This window comes from Chanodichthys erythropterus, chromosome 18 (genome assembly GCF_024489055.1).
Source record: "Chanodichthys erythropterus isolate Z2021 chromosome 18, ASM2448905v1, whole genome shotgun sequence".
Taxonomy (NCBI): Eukaryota; Metazoa; Chordata; class Actinopteri; order Cypriniformes; family Xenocyprididae; genus Chanodichthys; species Chanodichthys erythropterus.
The window spans coordinates 22,448,197-22,471,877 of NC_090238.1; the positions used below are offsets into that span (position 1 = coordinate 22,448,197).

At 36.3% G+C, this 23,681-nt stretch overlaps 1 protein-coding gene across 6 annotated transcripts in view; it reads right to left on the reverse strand.

Moving 5' to 3' along the window:
• The window catches only part of hhat (hedgehog acyltransferase), a 46,191-nt gene that overhangs the window by 8,419 nt on the left and 14,091 nt on the right, over window positions 1-23,681 (reverse strand). For 5 of the 6 annotated variants that reach the window (XR_010892569.1, XM_067368477.1, XM_067368474.1 and 2 more), the window contains 3 exons: window positions 16,833-16,868; window positions 5,354-5,552; window positions 5,065-5,209 (listed from right to left, as the gene is read on the reverse strand). Coding sequence is in view for 5 of the 6 variants with exons in the window: in XM_067368477.1 (XP_067224578.1) it covers window positions 5,065-5,209; window positions 5,354-5,552; window positions 16,833-16,868 (380 nt within the window). In the remaining variant the exon portion in view is untranslated. The remainder of the gene's footprint in view (window positions 1-5,064; window positions 5,210-5,353; window positions 5,553-16,832; window positions 16,869-23,681) is intronic. The other variant, XM_067368478.1, reaches the window with a different exon arrangement.

The following is a 23,681-nucleotide window of genomic DNA, read 5'->3' on the forward strand; positions in this document are numbered from 1 at the left end:
GTAATCTGGATTATGTAATCAGATTCCAAAAATTAAGTACTTGTAATTACATTATATTAAATGTAAAATACTCATAATAAGACTAGGTACTTAAAAACTTTTTCTATTGATTACATGTTAGTCTCACAATGGCAGTAAATTATTCAGAATTCATTTATTCTAATTCTTTGTTATATTTAAAATGTTCCTATCTAAAAAGCCTACTGCTTATATGTTCAGAAGCTCTTCCAAGTTTGTGGTTCGTGGAATTGCACACACAGACCAGTCACTAGTCATGTGACTATCACTGAAAACTGAGACCCACACAGCATTTGATCACTGAAATTTATATCAATATGGTACAAGATTATCCTATTCAAGTCAATGTGATAAACAAGCTAGGTTAAAGGTTAAAAGTAATCAAAAAGTCTCTGAGAATCTAGAATACATTACTAACTGCAATTTTTGTCATTTAGTCAGTAACTGACTACAGTGTGTAAGTAACCTATATTTTATATTATATTAAATAATATTATATAAATATATATATATGAGGAGATGCTTATAATCTTATAATGCTTAATGTTCCCCCTCAGCATGTCCACTAGAGCTCCAAGCAGTTAAAACACACCAGACAGGTGTGTGTGTTTGTCTCTGGTGGGTTCATTAAAAAGGACCTGCCTTGTTACATCAGGGACGAGAAAAGAAGGATGGAACAAAAAGTAAATGAGAGTAAATGAAAGAAGGGGGATGTTGATTACATTTGGTTACACCACATTGTCCTTCAGGTGCTGGAGTCAGAGCTTCGGCCACTTAATGCATTTTGTCCTGACAACTACAAACACAAAACACTGCAATTTAGCAGAAGGGCTACAAAAAAGTTGGATAGAAAATTAAGGAGCTCAGAGGCAGTGTGTGTTATGTCTCACTTGGTCTATGTAAAAATACAAATCTGTGCAAGTGTTTTTTCTCAACTTTGTCCTCATCCAGCTACACACAAATCCTCTCAACATGACTCGACTTGCGTCACACCAAGTATATAAGGAACAGAGACATGTCAACACACACACACACACACACACACACACACACACACACACACACACACACACACACACACACACACACACACACACACTCAAAGGAAAGAGAAAGAACAGTTTATTGTTGTATTATATAGGATACTTGTACAAAAAAATAAAATAAACAATAACCTGACCTACTCCAAGTGAAAAAATCTTATTATGCAAGCCAATGAAGCATACTTTGGATAAACCAATACAATATTTTCCTGAGTTAGAGTTGTGGTCAGAATTATTGGCACCCTTGGTAAATATGATCAAAGAAGGCTGTGAAAATAAATCTGCATTGTTAATCCTTTTGATTTTTAATTTAAAAAAAAAAAAACACCTTACCTTTCATTCAAGTAGAACTAATGAATGTGGGGGACAATTACATTATGATTTTATGTTGACACCTCGGCCACAATTATCGGTACCCCTAGAAATTCTTATGAGTAAAATATCTTTGAAGTATTTTCCCCTTCATATTTCCATTTTTTAGCACACCAGGGTGAATAGCAACATTACATTTTCCAGCCATGACTTCCTATTTCACAGGAGCATAAATATGAGGAAACACAAAGGCCATATTCCCTTAATCATCCATCACAATGGGTAACCAAAGAAAATAGTTCTGATGTGCAGCAAAAGATTGTTGAGCTTCACAAAAAGTGGCTGTAAGAAAATAGCTAAAGCATTGAAAATTCCCATTTCCACAGTCAGGGCATTAATTAACAATTTACAATAAACAAGAAATTTTACGAATCTGCCTGGAAGAGGACTTGTGTCTATATTGTCTTAATGCATGGTGAGGAGGATAGTTTGAGTGGCCAAAGACTCTACAAGGATTACAGTTGGAGAATTGCAGAAAATAGCTGAGTCTTGGGGTCAGAAAGCCTCAAAACAAAACAAAAAATCAAATAGCACCTACATCACCACATGTTGTTTGGGAGGTTTTCAAATAAAATCCTCTGCTCTCATCCATAAACAAACTCCAACATATTCAGCTTCAGACACTACTGGAACTTGAAGGTTATATGGTCAGATGAAACTAAAAAGAGCTTTTTGGCAGCAAACCCACGAGATGGGTTTGGTGCACACAGGGATAAAAAGTAGCCCATGTGAACGATTAAATATACTGCTGGATCTTTAATGTTGAGAGCCTATTTTTCTGCTGGAGGTCTTGGACATCTTGTTCAAATACATGGCATCATGGATTCTATCAAATACCAAAAGACAAAAACTTAACAGCCTTTGCTAGAAACCTTATAATGGACCGTGGTTGGATTTTCCATCAGGACAATGAACATCAAAATGGGTCACTTAGCACAAAATTAAGCTTCTGCCATGGCCATTCCAATCCTCTGACCTGAACCCCATAGAAAACTGAAGCGAAGAGTGTTTCAACATGGACTTGGGAATCTGAAGGATCTGGAGAGATTCTGTATGGAGGAATGGTCTCTGATTTCTTGTCAGGAGTTCTCCAAACATTATAGGAGAAGACTCAGAGCTGTTTTTTTGGCAAAAGGAGGTTGCAATAATAAAAGAGTGCCATTAATTGTGACTAAAGTGTATTAGAGAAAAACATTTATTTCATAATGAGATTTTCCTTCCATTTTCAATTATTTAGGTTATGTTTTTGTGATTTTTTTTTTTTTTTTTTTTTTAAATAAAAGGTTGAAAGGATTAACAATCCAGATTCATTTTCACAGTATTCTTTGTTCATATTTACCATGGGTGCCAATAATTCTGACCAGGACTGTATGCAAGACCTGAACTACTTCAAATGGACATGTAAAACAAAAAAATATATATATAACTACTGTAATAAGTTGAACTCATATAACAAATTAAATGTAACTAATGTAGCAGGATATGGTTCTTATAATAAATGGCGAACTGAACTGAATAAAGCAATGAATAACTTCAGGTTTCTGTGAGTGTCTGGGCCCAGCAGGTCTCTCTGTGAGCCTTACTGTACCCCGCAGCTCCTTCTGTTTCTAACTGAGCGGCACAAAACCTTTCCATCAGAATCTGACTGACAGTTGCTGTAGGGGGTGGGTGGGATCGCAGTGGCTACCTTTCAGAGATGTCAAGAATGAATGATACCATGGCGACCGTTGTTAAGGCTCTGTGGTGTTTATGGTACCCGGTGGCAAATGGATGAATAGCAGTTTCTAGAAACTTCCAGACAGACACTTCCAGACACCTGCCTTTCTCTTTCTATAACTCTTTAAAGATAAATGTCTAGATGCCCACTGGTGCTTCAACTGTCAATAAATGCTCCCAATTAGCTACCAGCAAGATCTTGATGCACTTTGCAAAGATCTTTTCAAACGGATTTACATTGGGGTTCAAAAGTTTGAGACCACATTTTGCTGATTTCAGACAATTTATTAGAAATAGCAGCAGCACTGGAGCTGCATAAACTTCACAGCTTGAAAACTGATGATTAGCTCCAACCTGGACCAAAATTACCTGCCTGTATAGCTTTCTAGTAATCCTGAAGAGCTTGATTAGCTTGTTCAGGTGTGACGAGGACCAACACTGAGAACCCCTGATTTAGAGGATTAAATTTGATTTTGAATCACAAATTTTTCAGTGTGGTCAGACTTTAAAACCCTACTGAATATTAAAAGCAATAATAATAATAATAATAATAATAATATTTCATAACAAACCACTCTAATCCTAGAAACAATCTTATAAAATAATTTGTAACATCTCATATGCACCACAAAACAGTAACACATGAATTCATTTCCTCTCTTTTGGGTTCGATCTTGGATGAAATGACAGGCAGTCCCACACAGGTTTTCTTCTGAATTACTGACTTAACATGACCCACAAAACATTAAAAGGTTGAAAACTTTCACATTTTCAGAGTTTAAGCTTTGTCAGCAGCTGTGGTTGACTAATCAGCTGTTACAGATGGGGTTGAATAAAATCCCAATGATGTGTGTGAATGTCTTTCTACCCTTGTAAAAAAATAAGTGCTCTAAATTGTATTAAATGTGCACTTGTAGTGTACTTCAAATCTCTAAAAATTTTACTTGCAGATAATATAAGAGATTAATTAAATAAAAAGCCACTAAAAGTGTACTTAAAGAGTGTACACTTTCATGAAAAAAACTCTGCTTTTTAATAATGATTATGTTTTGATTATTTGATGATAACACTGTAGGGTGGTATTTGATATTACATTTAAATTTAATTTTTTTAAGACAATAACTTATTTAAGACAATCAAGTCATTATGAAATTACATATAATGTACTTAAGTCATACTTAAAGGGGTACTTTACCATTGGCAAAATGGGCTTTCAGTAAAACTTGGCTGGCTATGCAGTAGAAAGGTCAATTCTTTTTAAAAATTGATGCTACCTGACTAGAGAAAACAGTGAAAAAAGGCTGTTGTCTTCCCTTTTGCCAAATAGGTAGGAAAATTTCAACATCCATAATGCACTTGGGCATGTTGCTGTCCAAGGCCATAGTCTGCTATGGATATGCTTACCGGTGTCAAGTATCACCTTGCTTTAGTAGGAAATACTGTACTTCTTAGCAAATTTTTAGTTATAATGGTGTTGACTTGTATTGTTCCTGGGTGCGAGAATTCAAAGAGTAAATGTTTAGCATTAGTAAGTTACTTTCGGTTTCCAGTGAAGGATCCAGCAGAGGCGAGAACACCGCAAGGGAAAATCTGAAAATCCTCCATAATTGTAATCAACATTTCAAACTGGATGACAGTGAAGAAACTGTTTTAGGGCAAACAGAGGGGGAAAACTGAAAGAAAATGCCGTTCCCTCAGTTCGGCCTGAAGAAAAACGCTGTTGCTTACAGGTAAGAAAGCTGATGCCATAGTGTTCCAAACATTACATTCTGTTCACACTTAAGTTCATTTTACATTAAGTAAATTTTTTCACTCAAGTATATTATTTCTGTATTAATCTTATTAAAAGTATGCTAAAGTGTACTTCTTTTTCAAAAATGGTATGTTAGAGAGTGCATACATTTAAATGACCCACCTTGGACAAACACCCTCTTCCAGAAGATTCTACCCACATGGATCCCACCCAGAAAAAACAGATTGGACAGAATCAGAAGAGCCGTGGAGAAGGCGGAGATTAGAGCTAGGCCACGCCTCTGCATCCGAGGTGACAGACAGCACACCTAGGACGAGACCAAAAGTGCTTGTTATTATCAATGTTGTGCTATGTGGCATTTATTGAGCAACCTTATAACAACTTATTTCATTAAAACGCTGAACTTTATTTAAAGCCGATACTAAACAAAACAGGGTTTGTGTGAACTCACAATAACGTGATGAAGATGAGAGGAGAAGAGGAGTGCGAGAACGTTCTCCACCAAGACCCCGATCCAGTTCAGCAGAGCCCAGTACAGCAGGTAGTCATGGCAACCATGCCAGAAACACACAAACCCAAACGCCAGCGCCGTGGAGACAATCTTCCAGAACACACCATGACGTGAGCCACCCAACGGCACATATATGTACCTAAAAAAACATATAAACACATATGCTTAGCAAAACCACACATATGAACTACTAAAACAAAGTGTTCTTGTAAGCCTACTTTGACAATTAAAAATTAAGTAGTTTTAATATTGAGTTAATGATTTTCTATCCCTTAACCCCTTAATTCTCCAAAAAACCTACTGCATTAAGACATTGTTTAATGTTTATTAAGCCATTTTAATCATGGGGGCATTCTCTCTGTCTGGTATAGATAAATGTGTGAAAAAAAGAGAAAAAGATGATATACTATCTGTAAAGCTGCTACCGCTCCCCTAATAGTAATGACAGCAGCAGCAGAGAGAATTCTGAACTAAACCCGATCTCTCTCGACTACAGCAGTATAGTAGAGTTTCCATTTCAAGGCTGAGAGAGCACCAATCTGTTCTAATGAGGCTGTTGGGATAGTGGAGGACTTGACTCATCTGTGTGTGTGAGAGAGAGATAGTGAAGAGGATAAGATTAGCCCTTGACCATGGCTCCAGCTGACAGCGTGTGTAGAGATCAAGGAAGAAGATCAACTGTGCTTTATTTTATCTCACTTAAAAAAATTTCTGCTCTTCTATTTTTATTTTTCAACATTCATGTGTCTGTCTCTCCTCTATAGGATAGATGGGTTTTTGTGGATTCACTGATACGTTAACTGGACTTACTGATGGTTTACTGATAAGGCTTGTCGCCAATGTCATCTAGTACAATCAAAGAGAAGCAAAATTATGCTATGAATCAGTCTGGTTTTCCAGTACAATTATATAAACCTGAAAAAAAGCCTGAAAAAAGTTGTGTTGTCAGAGTGTGTCTGTGCTGTCTTTTATTTTTATTTCTCTTTTGGCAAATCATTGTTTCTTAAGCATATACACTACTGTCCCATACATTTTTTTGAACAAAATTAATACTTTTATTCAGCAAAGACACATTAAATTGATCAAAGGTTACAGTAAAGATATTTACATGAGCTTCTTATTTATCAAAGAAACCTGAAAAAAACATAAAATTTCCACAAAGACATTATGCAGCACAACTGTTTTTAACATTGTTAATAAGAAGAAATGTTTCTTGAGCAGCAAATCAGCATATTAGAATGATTTCTGAAAGATCATGTGACACTGAAGACTGGAGTAATGATGCTGAAAATTCAGCTTTGTCATCACAGGAATAAATTACATTTTAAAATATATTAAAGAGGACCTATTATGCAAAATTCTCTTTGTATTGTTTTGAACATAATTATGTGTCTGCAGTGTGTTTAAACAATGACCCTATATTGTGGTAAAAATCTGTTCACTCCGTTTGTTATTTTCAATCCCATTAAATCTGAAATCTCAAAATGAGCCATTTGAGAATGTATTACAATGTGATGTCACAATGTAACAGGCCCCACCCACGACTGGCGATGGAATCTGCCCTATTTGCTTAGATCCTCCCCTAAGTGAGCTATATACAGTCCGCCATGTTTATCTGCCCACCTGACCATTTACCAGCAGCATTCAAGTCAGAAATATATTCTTATTAAAGCTAATGTTCAGTCAGGAACATTGAGTGATCTTCTGTTTTTTCTTTTGTTATTTGATTCATATTAACATATATACAGCAGTAGGTATTGCATATTATGCTGCTGTCACTTTAATACACAGATCTAATATATGATGTGATCTGCAAAAACCCATCACATGGTGAAATTTTACCCATCACAGCTGAATTGGCACCCTTTCCAAATCTGTTTTTACAAGCTACTTTCATAGCTTGTCTGTAACAAATGTTATGGTTATCTGAAGTCAGCTGATCGCTCTGATTTTCAAGAACGGAATTCTGAGAAAAACAGGTTTAATTAACTGTCACCCCCTTTTTCACATAGACATGAAAATGCACTATCCAAACATAAATGGTTGTAATTCAGGAATGCTTTGGTTTTAAAGAAGACACTTGTCAGATTATTGTAGAAGTGAAATAAATTAGGAAATAAAAAAACCTATAGAAGTTTATGAAAATATAAAAATATAATTGTTTATATTTTATAATAATATATTACAAAAATCAAAGCCAAAAATGTCAACATTCCAAAATTTAGGTTGAATGTTTCAAAAATGAGCTTTCAGTAAGATTTTGTTTGGGCGCAGTACCAAACTTTTTCACTAGATGACATCCAAGCTCCATTACTGACCATTAAAGGGAGCCTCTAATTATTTGAGTAATCTGAACAGATGTTTTGTTAGTTTTTGGCAGAGTATCCGAGGCATTGAGCTGTAAAGACACAGGACTATTTTGGATGGGTGGCAGGGAGCAGCAGCTCATCTGCATTTAAAGGGATAGTTCAAACAAAAATGAAAATTCTTTCATTACTTACTCACCTTCATGTTGTTCCAAACCCATAAGACTTTTGTTACTCTTCGGAACACAAATTAGTATCTTTCTGATGAAATCTGAGAGCTTTCTGTCCCTCCATAGACGACAACAACACAACTGACACTTTGACACTTCAAAAAGTTAAAAAAAAAGAGACTGTAAAACTAATCCATATGAATTGAAAGAAAGCTCTCGGATTTCATCAAAAAAAGGTCTTCATTTGTGTTTCGAAGATGAAAGAATGTCTTATGGGTTTGGAATGACATGAGGGTGATTAATTAGACATAATTTTCCTTTTTGGGTGAACTAAAGATACATACACAAAAACGGCATGTTTTTGCTTCCACTCAAAAATGAAAATTTACAACATGGTAAAATAAATTATTTTGAGCTGAAACACATTCTGGGGACACCTTTTACATATTGTAAAAAGGGACATAATATGTCCCCTTTAAAATAGAAAGCTTATTTAAAATTGCAATATATTTCACAATATTACTGTTGTTTTTGTTTTTAAATAAAATGAACAGTAGTGTACACAATGACATTTAGTGAGGTTTATGCTTAAAACAAGTAGTAAACAAGCAGCAATAAAATAAATAAAGGAAAGATATATGCCATTGAGTTTTTGCCAAAGAAAAACAAACTATTTTAGATATATTCTCTAGAATTCTTAACATATATATTTCAAAATGTATCTTTTGTTTTGAAGATGTTTAGAGATTTTTACAGAAAAAAAACTGCCTATTCAGAACAGCTAAATAAAAAATTAATTTTTCCACTGTTAATATGACTACCACAATTATTTCACACTTAAAAATATTAACGAGACACCATGAGAAAAAATTATATTAGTTGTGACAGATGTATATATGAGAGAAATCTCTGCGCTCACCTCCACTGAAACTTTCATGTTTATATTAACTGACAAAACTAAAAACTAGAGAGTGAAGGCTAACAAAACCCTTCTGAGATTGCACATTTCCCAATAAACGTATATCTCAGAAAATATTCAAGTAGCCTGATCTGTATAGGCCAGCTTTCATTTATCCTTTCTTTCATTTTTCATTTACCAACTTAGTGAAGTAACTGCATTGCGGTAGTCAATGAGATGAAACCACCCAACTTCATTCAACTTCTGTTCATCTGACTGTGAAATTCCCACAGTTCCACTAATCTTCTGCTCTCAGAACAGGATTACACAGAGAATACATCATTCTCTTTATCTAAAAGCTCAAACTCTCAAGAGACATGTCTAAAGCTAAGAATCTTCAATCGTCAGTTATTCATATAACAATAATATAATATTCTAAAGAAAGTTTTGACATCTTGACAACTGATTAGACTGGTCAGTAGGGTTGGAATGATAAAAAAAAACAGCTTCTGGTCCTCTGTATCTTTACTAAATAGATACCTTGGACAAAACCTAAACAGTTTCGAGTGACTGATGAAAATTGGGTTATACAGTGGGTACGGAAAGTATTCAGACCCCCTTAAATTTTTCACTCTTTGTTATATTGCAGCCATTTGCTAAAATCATTTAAGTTCATTTTTTTCCCTCATTAATGTACACACAGCACCCCATATTGATGGAAAAAACACAGAATTGTTGACTTTTTGCAGATTTATTAAAAAAGAAAAACTGAAATATCACATGGTCCTAAGTATTCAGACCCTTTGCTGTGACACTCATATTTAACTCAGGTGCTGTCTATTTCTTCTGATCATCCTTGAGATGGTTCTACACCTTCATTTGAGTCCAGCTGTGTTTGATAATACTGAATGGACTTGATTAGGAAAGCCAGACACCTGTCTATATAAGACCTTACAGCTCACAGTGCATGTCAGAGCAAATGAGAATCATGAGGTCAAAGGAACTGCCTGAAGAGATTAGAAACAGAATTGTGGCAAGGCACAGATCTGGCCAAGGTTACAAAAAAAAATTCTGCTGCACTTAAGGTTCCTAAGAGCACAGTGGCCTCCATAATCCTTAAATGGAAGACGTTTGGGACGACCAGAACCCTTCCTATGCTGGCCGTCCAGCCAAACTGAGCTATCGGGGGAGAAGAGCCTTGGTGAGAGAGGTAAAGAAGAACCCAAAGATCACTGTGGCTGAGCTCCAGAGATGCAGTCGGGAGATGGGAGAAAGTTGTAGAAAGTCAACCATCACTGCAGCCCTCCACCAATCAGGGCTTTATGGCAGAGTGGCCCAGCGGAAGCCTCTCCTCAGTGCAAGACACATGGAAGCCCGCATGGAGTTTGCCAAGATGGTGAGAAAAAAGATTCTCTGGTCTGATGAGACCAAGATAGAACATTTTGGCCTTAATTCTAAGCAGTATGCGTGGAGAAAACCAGGCACTGCTCATCACCTGTCCAATACAGTCCCAACAGTGAAGCATGGTGGTGGCAGCATCATGCTGTGGGGGTGTTTTTCAGCTGCAGGGACAGGACGACTGGTTGCAATCGAGGGAAAGATGAATGCGGCCAAGTACAGGGATATCCTGGACAAAAACCTTCTCCAGAGTGCTCAGGACCTCAGACTGGGCCGAAGGTTTACCTTCCAACAAGACAATGACCCCAAGCACACAGCTAAAATAACAAAGGAGTGGCTTCACAACAACTTCGTGACTGTTCTTGAATGGCCCAGCCAGAGCCCTGACTTAAACCCAATTGAGCATCTCTGGAGAGACTTAAAATGGCTGTCCACCAACGTTTACCATCCAACCTGACAGAACTGGAGAGGATCTGCAAGGAGGAATGGCAGAGGATCCCCAAATCCAGGTGTGAAAAACTTGTTGCATCTTTCCCAAAAAGACTCATGGCTGTATTAGATCAAAAGGGTGCTTCTACTAAATACTGAGCAAAGGGTCTGAATACTTATGACCATGTGATATTTCAGTTTTTCTTTTTTAATAAATCTGCAAAAATGTCAACAATTCTGTGTTTTTCTGTCAATATGGGGTGCTGTGTGTACATTAATGAGGAAAAAAAATGGCTGCAATCTAACAAAGAGTGAACAATTTAAGGGGGTCTGAATACTTTCCGTACCCACTGTATATACACATAATATATACTGTTTATGGATATTCTGTTTCACACTGGATATAGCACCAAATAACAGTAATAATAATAATAATAATCATAATAAATGATACATAATATAACAACTCTCCCCAAACTTTACTTGCATATGCAACAAACATGCTTTGCCACTGTCGTCTGACAGGCTTCCTATTAATAGTTCTACATTAATATGAGTTTTTATACTTCCAGAGCTTTGATGATAATTATGTTCTGCCACAAAAAGAGTGTGCAAAATAATCTTTCTTTTGTTAAGCATCCTATTTGGCCTTGATTTACAAATAAATTTCAAAATTAAATAGTCAAATAGTCAAAATGCACTTAAACACTTATCCACTTAATGAATCACATTACCTTTTAATTCATGTCACGCTTCCTGAACTGAACACATTATTGTCCAGGTAAGGTAATGAAATCTGCAAAATGATGATATAGTAACATGGTACATTGTTGGTATCATGGTACTTTTTTAGTACAGGACTAGGTATACCACACAACCCTAGTGGTTCTTGCATTCTGTTTTCATTTCTTTTGATAAGATGCTTTGTAAAGCCCAAGCGTAGACGTTGCCCTGCTGAGAAAAGTGTTTATGGCGCATTTTCATTATGAACCGAAACAATAAGGTCTCATTCTGCCTATTTGGCCACCGCAGTATAATCTCAGCCCTCTCTCGCCCTTATATAAGCTCATATGAACTGCGTCTGTGATTTGATTGTTGTGAGCACATTTCAATAGACAGGAGATGACACTCAACAGGCTGAAAGCGAGGCGTTCAAGCAGACAATAGAGCGACAGGAGGGGTGCGTGGCATGTGTCTGTGGATGCTTTAAGATCAGCGGTGAGTCACAAGATCCTCTCCCACATCTCCACACTCCAAAACTCAGCTCTTCACAATTACTGCACATTTAAAAGCACATTAAGATCTCTCCAAATGCACTTTGCAACACTCGCTCACACACACATACACACACACACACACACACACACACAGCCCACATTCACACTCCAATTATGCAGATCAGCTCTCTCTGCCACAATGCAATCACTACACATTTTAACAGAGAGAGAGAGGGGAAGAGAGCGAGAGAAAGATGGAGAAGATATGCTCAGAGAGACAGAGATGTTTTAGGTTTTCGTAATGAAAGGGTTATTAATCATACTCAAATACTTAACATACTCAAATTCAAACTCAGCTTTCTGATAGGTGGGATTCAGAAAACAACTTTATTCAACAATATCTAGTGATTTGAACAATATCTAGTTCAAAACACTGCTTCATGAAGCTTCGAAGCTTAATGAATCATTTGTTTTGAATCGGTGGGTCGGAGCGTGTATCAAATTGCCAGTCTCGTGATTTCAGTAAATGAGGCTTTGTTACGTCATAAGTATTTCAAAATTTCAATGGTTCACGGGAGTTTGATACACGCTCCGACCCACTGATTCGAAACAAAAGATTCGTAAAGCTTCGAAGCTTCATGAAGCAATGTTTTGAAATCACCCATCACTAGATATTGTTGAATAAAGTTGATATTTTGTTTTTTGCCGCACAAAAAGTATTCTCGATGCTTCGTAACATTGAAGCGTTAGTTCACCCAAAAATGAAAATTATGTCATTAATGACTCACCGTCATGTCGTTCCAAACCCATAAGACCTCCGTTCATCTTCGGAACACAGTTTAAGATATTTTAGATTTAGTCCGAGAACTTTCTGTCCCTCCATTGAAAACGTTTGTACGGTATACTGTCCATGTCCAGAAAGGTAATAAAAACACCATCAAAGTAGTCCATGTGACATCAGTGGGTTAGTTAGAATTTGTTGAAGCATCAAAAATACATTTTGGTCAAAAATAACAAAACTACGACTTTATTCAGCATTGTCTTCTCTTCTGGAATTCTTTCCATTGAATTGATTTCATTGAATCCTTTCATCTGTCAGCGCTGGTAATGCACTTTTAAGTCACCGTGGTTGTTTTTGGCGATGAGGACATCCGTGACATGCACACTTACGCACCATTTTAAAAAATATAGCAATACCAAAATTCAAACAATGTAGAATCGCTTGAATACAGCGTGCGTCTCCCTCAGACTGTAAACGAAGCTCTGGTGCACCAGATAACACGTCAGCAGCGTCTTACATCAGCAGCGTCACTGCGGAGTCGTGAACCACACTCTGGAGCAGAAGGGGGTGGTAATGCACCAATAAGCTGGGTGCCAACTGCCGTAAAACAGGAAAGAAGAAGAAGCGGAGTCGTGAACGCCGATTGACAACAGACCCGGAAGAGTAGACAATGCTGAATGAAGTTGTGGTTTTTGTTATTTTTGGACCAAAATGTATTTTCGATGCTTCAACAAATTCTAACTAACCTACTGATGTCACATGGACTACTTTGATGTTTTTATTACCTTTCTGGACATGGACAGTATACCGTACATACACTTTCAATAGAGGGACAGAAAGCTCTCGGACTAAATCTAAAATATCTTAAACTGTGTTCCGAAGATGAACGGAGCTCTTACGGGTTTGGAACGACATGAGGGTGAGTCATTAATGACAATTTTCATTTTTGGGTGAACTAACTCTTTAAGGTTGAACCACTGTAGTCACATGAACTGTTTTAAATATGTCTTTATCACCTTTCTGGGCATTTGAAAGTGTTGATTATATTGCTGTCTATGGACGAGTCAGATATCTTAATTTGTGTTCTGAAGATGAATGAAATTTCATTTTTGGGTGAACTAACCCTTTAACACTCAAAAAGTCAAGTTGACCAAATCAGTAAATTAATTCCTCTAATCCTCCATAATATTTAACAGTATTGAAGATTTATTTATTGTGAACATATTGTTCAACATTTATTGTAAAGGGATGTAAAATATTTATTCTGACATATTATAATAATAATATAAATTCTGATTGATACATATAAGGTAATAATTATTTAATGGTATGGCTGATAACTGAAAAATAGCAGATATTAAAATATGACACTATTTTGTCTAAATAAATAAAAAATTAAAAAGTGAATTTGGGCATCACAACAATGTACAGCATGAAAAATTGATAATCATTTTGAGATTGGCTAAATATTACTATTAACAGTGTTATTAAATTATCATTGTGTTTATTAAACATTAACTTTAAGTGAATGTTAGATGAAGGAAAATGCCATTTACAAATAAAATAGAGGAACTGAGCCACAATTAAATATCCAACAGCAACCATTAATAACAATAATAAAAAATCTTGAGCAAAAAAAAAAAAAAAAATGCCAAGCCAAAAAAAGCAAAATGCTTATTGGTCTTTTAATGGTCTTAACCACTTTAATCATAAATCACTGGTCAGGAATTAGCTGGATTGCACAAATACTGTAGATAAAGTAACTTTGTAGCATGGGATAGCCTTCGCCAATTTGAGGGCAGCTTTTTACAGGAAGAAGTCAGTCAGTGCTGTTCCACTCAATGTTTTTTGGCTTCAAACTGTTCATGAGTACTGGAAAAATGTCTCCCAGTTCGTTTGATTTTAATGTGAGACCAAATATTCACTATAGGGTTCAAATCTGGACTCTGACCAGGCCAAAACATAAAACTAATGGACTTATTCTGAGCTTCTCAAGCCACTTCTTGGTTGTCTTTGCAAGTTGGGCAGGGGCGTTGTCTTGTTCAAATATAACATCTGATCATTCCTCTTTAGATAACTTTTCATTTGTGGGAAGCAAGCCATTCTGCAATATTCTCCTGCACTCCAAAGCATTAAATGACTTTTCACTGTGAAGCAGATCAGCAATACAAGCAGCTAAAAAGGCTCCCCACACAATGACACCTCTTGTTTCACTGTGGTAAAGATACATTTATTATTATATTTCTCAGCAGATTTTCAAAGACACCGCTGTGGAGCATCACCATGCTACTCGTGTTTCATTACAACCCATCACTCCTCACACAACTTCCCATATAAAAACTTTGTTCTGTCTTTAATGATTTTCTGAAACAGCAATGGCTTTTTAAGTAGTGCTTTTGCTTACATTTGGCTAATTTCCAACAATTTGTGGTTAAGACAATTAATCTTAGTGTCTTATCACTTGCCCTGATGTTCCCAAATAAAATAGGAAATAATTTATGGACTTTTGAGTCTGCGTCAAGCAGCAGCACATGTAATATTCATTTCCAATGTACATATTCACACAGACTGGCGAATTTCCAGCATGGGATAGAATAAGATGCTCTTCATGCTAAATACATGCTAATACAACCCTGATCAAACATCTTTTGTCTGTGGAGATCGCAGCCCTGCCAAAGACTGACAATACCAAACCCAGCACAAAAAAAAAAAAAAAAAAATACACAACCAGAGCTCTCTCTCCAAAACCTCTACAGTGATCTCTCCATACAGCTGGAGGACATTAGAATATGAATAACTGTGTCAGGAAATGCAACAGCTGAGCATACAAGGTTACGCCAGGACCTGAAGAGGTTTTGTTTTTTTTTGAAGGGTTTCCATATTGAATCAACCTATTCCAGTCCCTGAGAGTATTTATACACAAAGTAAAATATAATTAAAGCAAAAGTGGTAGCTTCAAAACATCTGTCCAGTTGCTCTGGAGAATGATTTGACTGACTTCCTGCCGGCAAAGTTACCACTCATGCTTACTCAAAATAATGGAGGCTTATACAAACACATATAAAACACTTAAAATATTATGCTTCATCACCAACATTACATGCTAACAGCCCATAACGTAAAGTCAAACACCATTCTACTGTACCAGATTAGCTATATGGAATATCTGTAACATTAAGGAATTATCAGAGACTTTGATATTCTGAGACATTTCTGGAAGCATTCAGCAAGTGCATTTTAAATATCTCTAAAGATTTTTTGCAAGGCATGGAAAAGGCACCATCAAAATGATAATATTCATCACATTCTGCCTAACAGAGTGTAAACCAAATCACAGAAAACGAAAAATGGTCTTCTTTGGCATAAAAAGAGAACTACTTTTAAAAAGACTGCAATCAAACAGCAGAACATTTTCAGCGGCGAGAGCCTGAGCTGAGCCGTGTTTCTGGATTCTTGGGTGACCAATCATGACCAGTGCCAAATTTATCCATTGTGTCTTGCTGAAATAAAAACTGTTCATTACAGACTGCCAGTTTGCAGTAACAGCGATGGCTTGAGTGTGTGGAACACACCCTATTATGAAGCTCATCTGCATAAAATTGGGTAATTTTGAGCCAAAATATATACTTATTTGCATGTATTTTTAAATGTAAATGAGTAAAATTATATTCTTTACAAGACTATTCTATTTATGTCAGTCTTTTCCATTGCGCCAAATCTGCAGATCATCATAGGTGCATTAGGAATTGTACCTTAATGGCTCAAAGCACATTTAACAATGCAACAACAGCAACATTCTCCTTTTTGATGGATAATTGCCTAATTTTTGCATTTATCTTCAACTAGTAAGTATGCTAATGTAATAATGGTTTTGCTGTTTAAAAGAAAAGTGGTTGCTGCTAAATATGAACCTCATAAAAGGTCTCATTTGTATATTCTGTATCAGTAAATTTCCTAAAAACTAAAATGAGAATGTGAGAGCGTATAAAAAAAAATGTATGAATCTAGCAAGAACAAAAGGAAAGGGATGCAAGACTGCCAGTTTATTATGCCAGAGTAATGTATCAGAAATGTGTAATTGTTCTTGTGATTGTTTTTTGATTATGATTATTATGTGATTTTCAGTCTGCAACAAAAGAAAACCGTGTCCACAGCAGTACAAAATATCACCCTCTCTCTCGTACACCCACACAAAATAAGAGGAAACTGAGGAACCGTACCTGATGAGCCATTTGTAAAGCCCCACGTCAAAGTGTCTGAAAAGCAAAAGACAGTAATGAGTGAGCTCAGGGGTTAAACACAGATGGTTTGAGGTAACACACACACTTCTGTAGAACATGACACCTCACAAACATCTGTTTAATCAGTCAACATCCAGAACAGACAAAAAGAGAAGAGAATCTGCATAAATGAGATGCTTGAGGAAACCATTTTAATGAATCTCTAGGGGCAAACGCTGGCATTTGGTGAAACAGTCTATTACCGGGAGACATGTTCTCAAAGCGGCTGATCCCAGAACAGTTTTGCTGTTTGTCTAGTTGAGCTGTAGCCTGACACTGGGTTTTGTGGCAGGTCTAGAACACACAAAATCAGACTCATATTTATCTGGGAGGCAGAAATAATATTCATGCAGTCACATGAACTATGTTTATTTTTGCCCATGCAAAACTCGCCACCATAATGCTATTGTATCACTGGTCAGGTGATTGTCAGGGCTTTGCTATGCGGTTGATAAAGTGTTCAAATCGGTATGTAGTTGGTGTTTTGGGGTGGATGTTAGGGGGAAGTCTGTATGATATTTTGTTCCCTAGGTATGGGCTTTTTAATTAAAGCTGCAGTGCAAATCTTTTTTTTTTTTAGTTAAAAATTATCCAAAATCAATTTGAGCAAGTACATAACCAGCCAGTGTTCACAACTATCTCCTTACCTCCGATTCACAATGGTAAGCTTGTAATAATGTTTCCTAATTCAAATGTTATTGGTGGGTTTCCACAGGAAATTTGAGCATGCAGCCGCTCATCTTTGCGTCATTATGTCCCGTCTGTTTCTATAGAGAAGGAGTCCCAGCTTGTAGGCATGTATATGGCATTTGAGGATGCTACAGGCGGCAGATCATGTATAGCTTTTTTCACAGCAGCTGCAATAATTAAACTTATCATTTTGATGGTGGATTGTAATCCAAAAAGGGCCAAATGACAATCATCAGTGACAACTGGATTCACCCATAGTCAGAAGCAAAAGACTTTAGACTATGGTCGGAATGGCTACAGAAATCTACAGGTAACGCTAATACACACTAAACAGACAGTCACGCAATGCTGATGTTAACATCAACAATTTGATAACAAAATATAACAATAATAATAATTTGCATGGTTTGACGTGATCTGAGCTAAGCGATAGTTAGATTTAATCACTATTGGCATCTGTGTGATTTATTTTAATGCTTTTTTTCTGTTGGTCAGAGCAAAAGTGGTAGACATGTTACTTAGCTACTTGTTCAGATGACATTTTCCGAACATTATAACTTTGGCCATACTTCCAAGCATAGAATCTGTGATTCCAAAGCACAATATCCTCACTGATGTGGTGAATGACAGCAAACATTAGATTCATCCGTGCTGAGGAGCCGTGCCGATGCACAACACACGCAGGTTTCAAACAGAGATGGTGACAAAGAGGCAAAACTTACAGACTGCAGCTTAAAAATATAAATGAAAATATTAACAAATAATTCCCAAAAATAAATCATTTAAATATATATAAATAAATATATACATTTAATTTATGAGCGTAGTAAAAAGGGTAGTAAAACACCAGCTAATAATATATATATTTATATATAATATGTGTGTGTTTTTTTCTCTTTTTCTTTTTATAAATTTTGATTATTAAGACATTTTCCTCATGGGGATTATTAGCTGGTGTTTAACTACCCTTTTTACTATGCTCGTAAAGTAAATGTATATATTAATTAATTTTTTTAACAATAATATATATATATATATATATATATATATATATATATATATATATATATATATATATATATATATATATATATATATATATATATATATATATATATATACAACAAATCTGTCTGGTTCTCGAATCTGATTGGTTGATAGCCATGCGTTATTTCAGTGATAACAGCACTCCTACTGCCTTTTCACCGTTTGTATCACTCCGCTTGAAGTGACCGTCATGGCGGCCGATCAAATCAACCGTAATTTTTACAAATACTACTTCTTGTACCATGAACTGTAGTTTTAATATTTTTTTAGGCGAGAATGTAGTTGTTTAGACCTGAAATATGTGACTCATATTTAATAACAGAGCCTATTTTACAATTTGTTTTGACGTTTTCGGAGATGCGAGCTCGAGTGCGTCAGCGGCCGTTCAGTGCTTCTGTAACCGCCGAGAACAGCTTCATCTCAGCCAGTGCCTCGGGGATTTGCCGCTGGCTCTTATAGTGGTTAAACATGAGACATAATTCAATTTGAGTACATAGAACGGACAATCTTTGGTCTTATTAATATATTATTTGTTCCAGAGCAAGTCGAATTGTGCTATGTTTAATTTGATAATAATAAACGTTACGTTACATCCTTATAGCACATTGGCTACAACTAGACGGGACATATCAGACTCTTCTCCGATTCAAATACGTAAAACATTAAACTTTATAAACATATGTTTTTTTGAGTAAAGAAAACGCTTTACAATTGTTTTTTTTTCAAACATCAGATCTTTATTTACCTTTGCATTACACAGAGGAGATGTCCAAACTGCATGCGCACTTCATTCACGAGGTGAGGCGGATTAATGAGGCTTGATTGACAGTTTGAGGATCCAATGGAGTTATGAGGTTTTGTCACAAGCTCTTTAAAATCCTTTTCATTCGTTAAATATTTGTAAAACCCACATACCAGCGTAAATGGTGACCTATTTTTTTTTTTTTAATAACTAGTGCTTTATGTTTGACTGAACTGTACAATTGTGCTTATTTGTTGTTCAATAAATATTATTTTATATAAATTGTCCATTAAGTAATATGGATTGAGTGAACATTACATTAATACGCCATTAGATGGCGGCAACACTTTACAGGAGAATTAGTCAGTGAGTCACAAGAGACTTTTAAATTGAAAGGAACTTTTGCAAAAGGAAGTTGTTTTAGCAGTTTCCAATGGGGTCGCTGTGTCCATTTCTTTTACTGTCTATGATTGAAACTCAATTGAGACAAGTGAAGCCCATTTTTAGCGATTTTTAGCACTTCCGTTTCTGACGCGCAGACTCAAACTAAGCTTGATGATGTCAGCAACCTGTCTGACAGATGTAAATCTTCTAGTAACTGTGCGTGCAAACTGCCATCGTTAATCTTGCAGAGACGGCGAGGTTGAGTGGGGAGTTCTTTGGCGTGAGTGAGCAGGAGTAAGTATTCTGATTAATTAGTTTGTATAGTATTTTAAAATGTAACGGCAGTATGCCGTATTAAGTTAATGCATACTATTGCCTGCGAGCTTCTCCTCCTGTCTGTACGGTAATTTCTCTACTGTGCGACAGAGAGTCGAGTGGTTATGATGCAATCGTTAGCCTATTTTTACAAAAACTGTTTCTACGGGGCCATAATGTAACATAGAAGGTAATGGAGCCCTTTATACATTGTCGTGTATGGTTAGAAATAAATAATGGACAAATTGAGTCTTTAAACGCCTCAGATGTAAAGTTATTCGCTGTCAAAGTGACGCGAAAATGAATGGGAGTCAATAGGATGCTAACGCAAGTGAAGTTCTGCTACAAGATGGCGGCACGCGGCCGACTTCAACTTCCAGTCGACTTCCTTGGGCACTGGTTTCAATGGGGTCGCTGTGTCCATTTCTTTTACTGTCTTTGTTAGCACTGTGGTGTTATTGATGGAAAATTCCCAAAGCTGAAAAAAAGGACAAATACAAAGGTCGCTTACCTCAGCAGACATTCAAACGGACTTGTATAAGGATGTAATATTATGGACATTGACTTGATGAATGAATGTAATGCAATATATACCAGACACAGGTAATAGCCTACTCTCTCTCTCTCTCTCTCTCTCTCTCTCTCTAATACTGTAAAAAATTCAATGTGTTTCAATGAAGCGACTCAACGTTCCTTCGTTACTAGTCCTAAAGTGACGTTTTAGATTTAGTAACGGAGGCTTGGTCCAACTGTCAAATTGAGATTTGAATCCGTGGCGGAAGGAAGTAGTGCTGCACAAAAGAGGGTTTTAAAGACACTCCGTTGTTGTTCTTATTTATTTACACACTCGTGCCATCGAACTGTTGTGTAAACTCGTAGCCGTGCGATATGGCTGTATATCAGCACGCTGTGATTACCTACAGCACTCGGCGTGTTGATATACAGCCATATCGCACGGCTACGAGTGTGATATTGCTCATATATTTATATATATATATATATATATATATATATATATATATATATATATATATATATATATATTATATATATATATATATATGATAAAAAAAATATATATAAATACATTTACTTCACAAGGGTAGTAAAACTAAATGTCCTTCTAAATTTTTAATATCAAAATAAATAAAAAAAAATATAAATTTAATTAAATAAATAATAAATTAAAATACATAATTTAAATTATCATTATATAAATTATTAAATATAATGACATGAATAAAAGATAAATAAATAAATTATGTTTAAGTTGACTGAAATTATTAAAAAAAAAAAAAAAATATATATATATATATATATATAGTTCACAAGAGCGTGTTTTTTAGAAACTACACATAGAACAGGATTGGATCTCGACTTTGTCTAATATTGTATCAAACAAACAATATAAAGCCACACTGAGGTCTTTCTAGTTTTACGGATCACACAGAGTTTCTCTTTTGCTCTTTGACATGTAGTTTGTGTCAAACCATCATGACAGCAAGAATATCGATTTGGCCCTTTGTAACTCTCAATTTGTTTCTCTGCAGGACTTTCTCTTCCTCCTGTTTCTCTGAGCAGGTGTGAACAGACGTCCTCAGGTCATCACTATAGCCACAGATTCTCTTATTGTTATACTCACTTTACTTCTAGTCATCCATCTATCCACATTTCATCCATCTTACCTCATACTGACATTATGCTATAGATCAACTGGTGAGGACAGGTGAACGAATGGACTGGTCACATTTTTAATTTTAAAATTCACAGAAAAAAAAAAGGGGGTGGGGTAGTGGACAATGATATGGATATTTCTAGAGAAACCACCATCTCATCCAATTAGAGCAAACGCATGATCTGAATCTGAAACCAACAGACGGTTTTGTGGCCATAAGGCTTTCATATGTAGTTCAGTCTATCGCTTATTGAGTCCAAATACACCCAGACCCCAGAGACAGCAGTAAAGAGTTGGCGCCGCTTGCTTCTAAAAACAGGCCTGTATGAGAAGAAACATCACATGCAAGCAGATGGTTGCTAACATGTCAGAAAGCACATTAAGTTTTCATGAGCCTACAGAAACTATCAAAATATTCAGTGTGACAAAAACATCCATCTGGAGAGAGAGAGACAAAACAAAAGCGAGAGAGTGTCTGGAGGTAAATGGATTGGGTCTGGGGTCTACGATACATAATGACTCCTAAATAAGATTGTCCAGGACCATTTGATTTATTCCAGCACTTCCCAGCATTCATTAACAGCTATTGATGAAAACTGCTTTAGCTCTGGGGAAATAAAGTCATCCGGGAAGGCCAGGAGAACAGATAAAGCACAAGTAATTTTACTCTATATGAATAAACCATTATGTGGAGACATGCAGCCAATGCATTTGTTGTGCTGTTGTACATACATTCATAATTCATCCAAAACAACACCTTAATCATAATTTTCTTACTATCGGTAAGGCTCAAGAAGCCCTTTACGAACACTAAACCAGAAATATTAAATTGAATTATGTGCTTTGTTATCATCATTAAAGGTGCTCTAAGCAATGTCATGTGTTTTTAGGCCAAAACATTTTTTGTCACATACAGCAAACATCAACTAACTATCCACTAGCTGCCTGTCCCCTGAACATACTGTAAAAAAACACGATCTCTGTAGTCGCCACAAGCTCCAAAAATGGCAACAAAAACAAACTGGTGCAGCCTGGACCACGAAACATAATAAACATGCTCCAGCCAATAACAGACAAGAATGATTTTAAATGCGCATTCATGACTGTTTCAGGAAGCACGGATGGGAGGGGAGGAGGAGGGAGGGTCTAGCTAGCCTCTGTTTTGTTTGACAACACTTCGAACGTCAACAGGAAGTTACTCCACCCAGGATCGCTTAGAGAATCTTTAAATAATTATTAAAATTGCATAAAAACTACATGTAGTAAAATTTCTGCTACAAATCAACACAAATACGCACTTAAAAAAAGAACTGAAAAAAGACAATTGGTTATGTTTAACCTATTGTTTTTTTCTTTTTTATAGGTTTAATAATGCTAGAAATCTAAATTCCTTGCTTAGGAATCACTACACTACAGTCTGTTTGTATATTTCAGGCCTAAAACACCACGGTAGTAAAGCTTCTGCAAGAAAGCAATCCCTCTGAAATGCCAGTTTGACTCCACTAGTTGTGTGTGGCACATAAACAAGAAGCTATATAAACAGATGCAGAGAACAAACTGATCTGGGATCTCATGTCTGGTGTCATTCATGAGCTCTGTGAGTCAGATGGTGATTCATGATGCTGAAAGTGAGATACACGTTGGAACAGATTCACTCAATATCCTGCAGTTTCCTTCAGATTGGGCTTCTGTACTTCAGAAATCATCTGACAAAGCAGGCCTGACAGAACTGTGTATAAACACTTCCCACAGCTCAGACAGAGTTTTCATTGTGACCACACTAAACTACAGGTGAGCTGACGATCTGGATAAAACCTGGCCTTGTTGTTCTCACTGAGTGTGTGTGTGTATGTGTGTGTGCGTGTGTGTGTGTGTGTGTGTGTGTGTGTGCGAGTGAGTGAGCGAGAGAGAGAGCCAGGTTGTGCCTACATTGTGG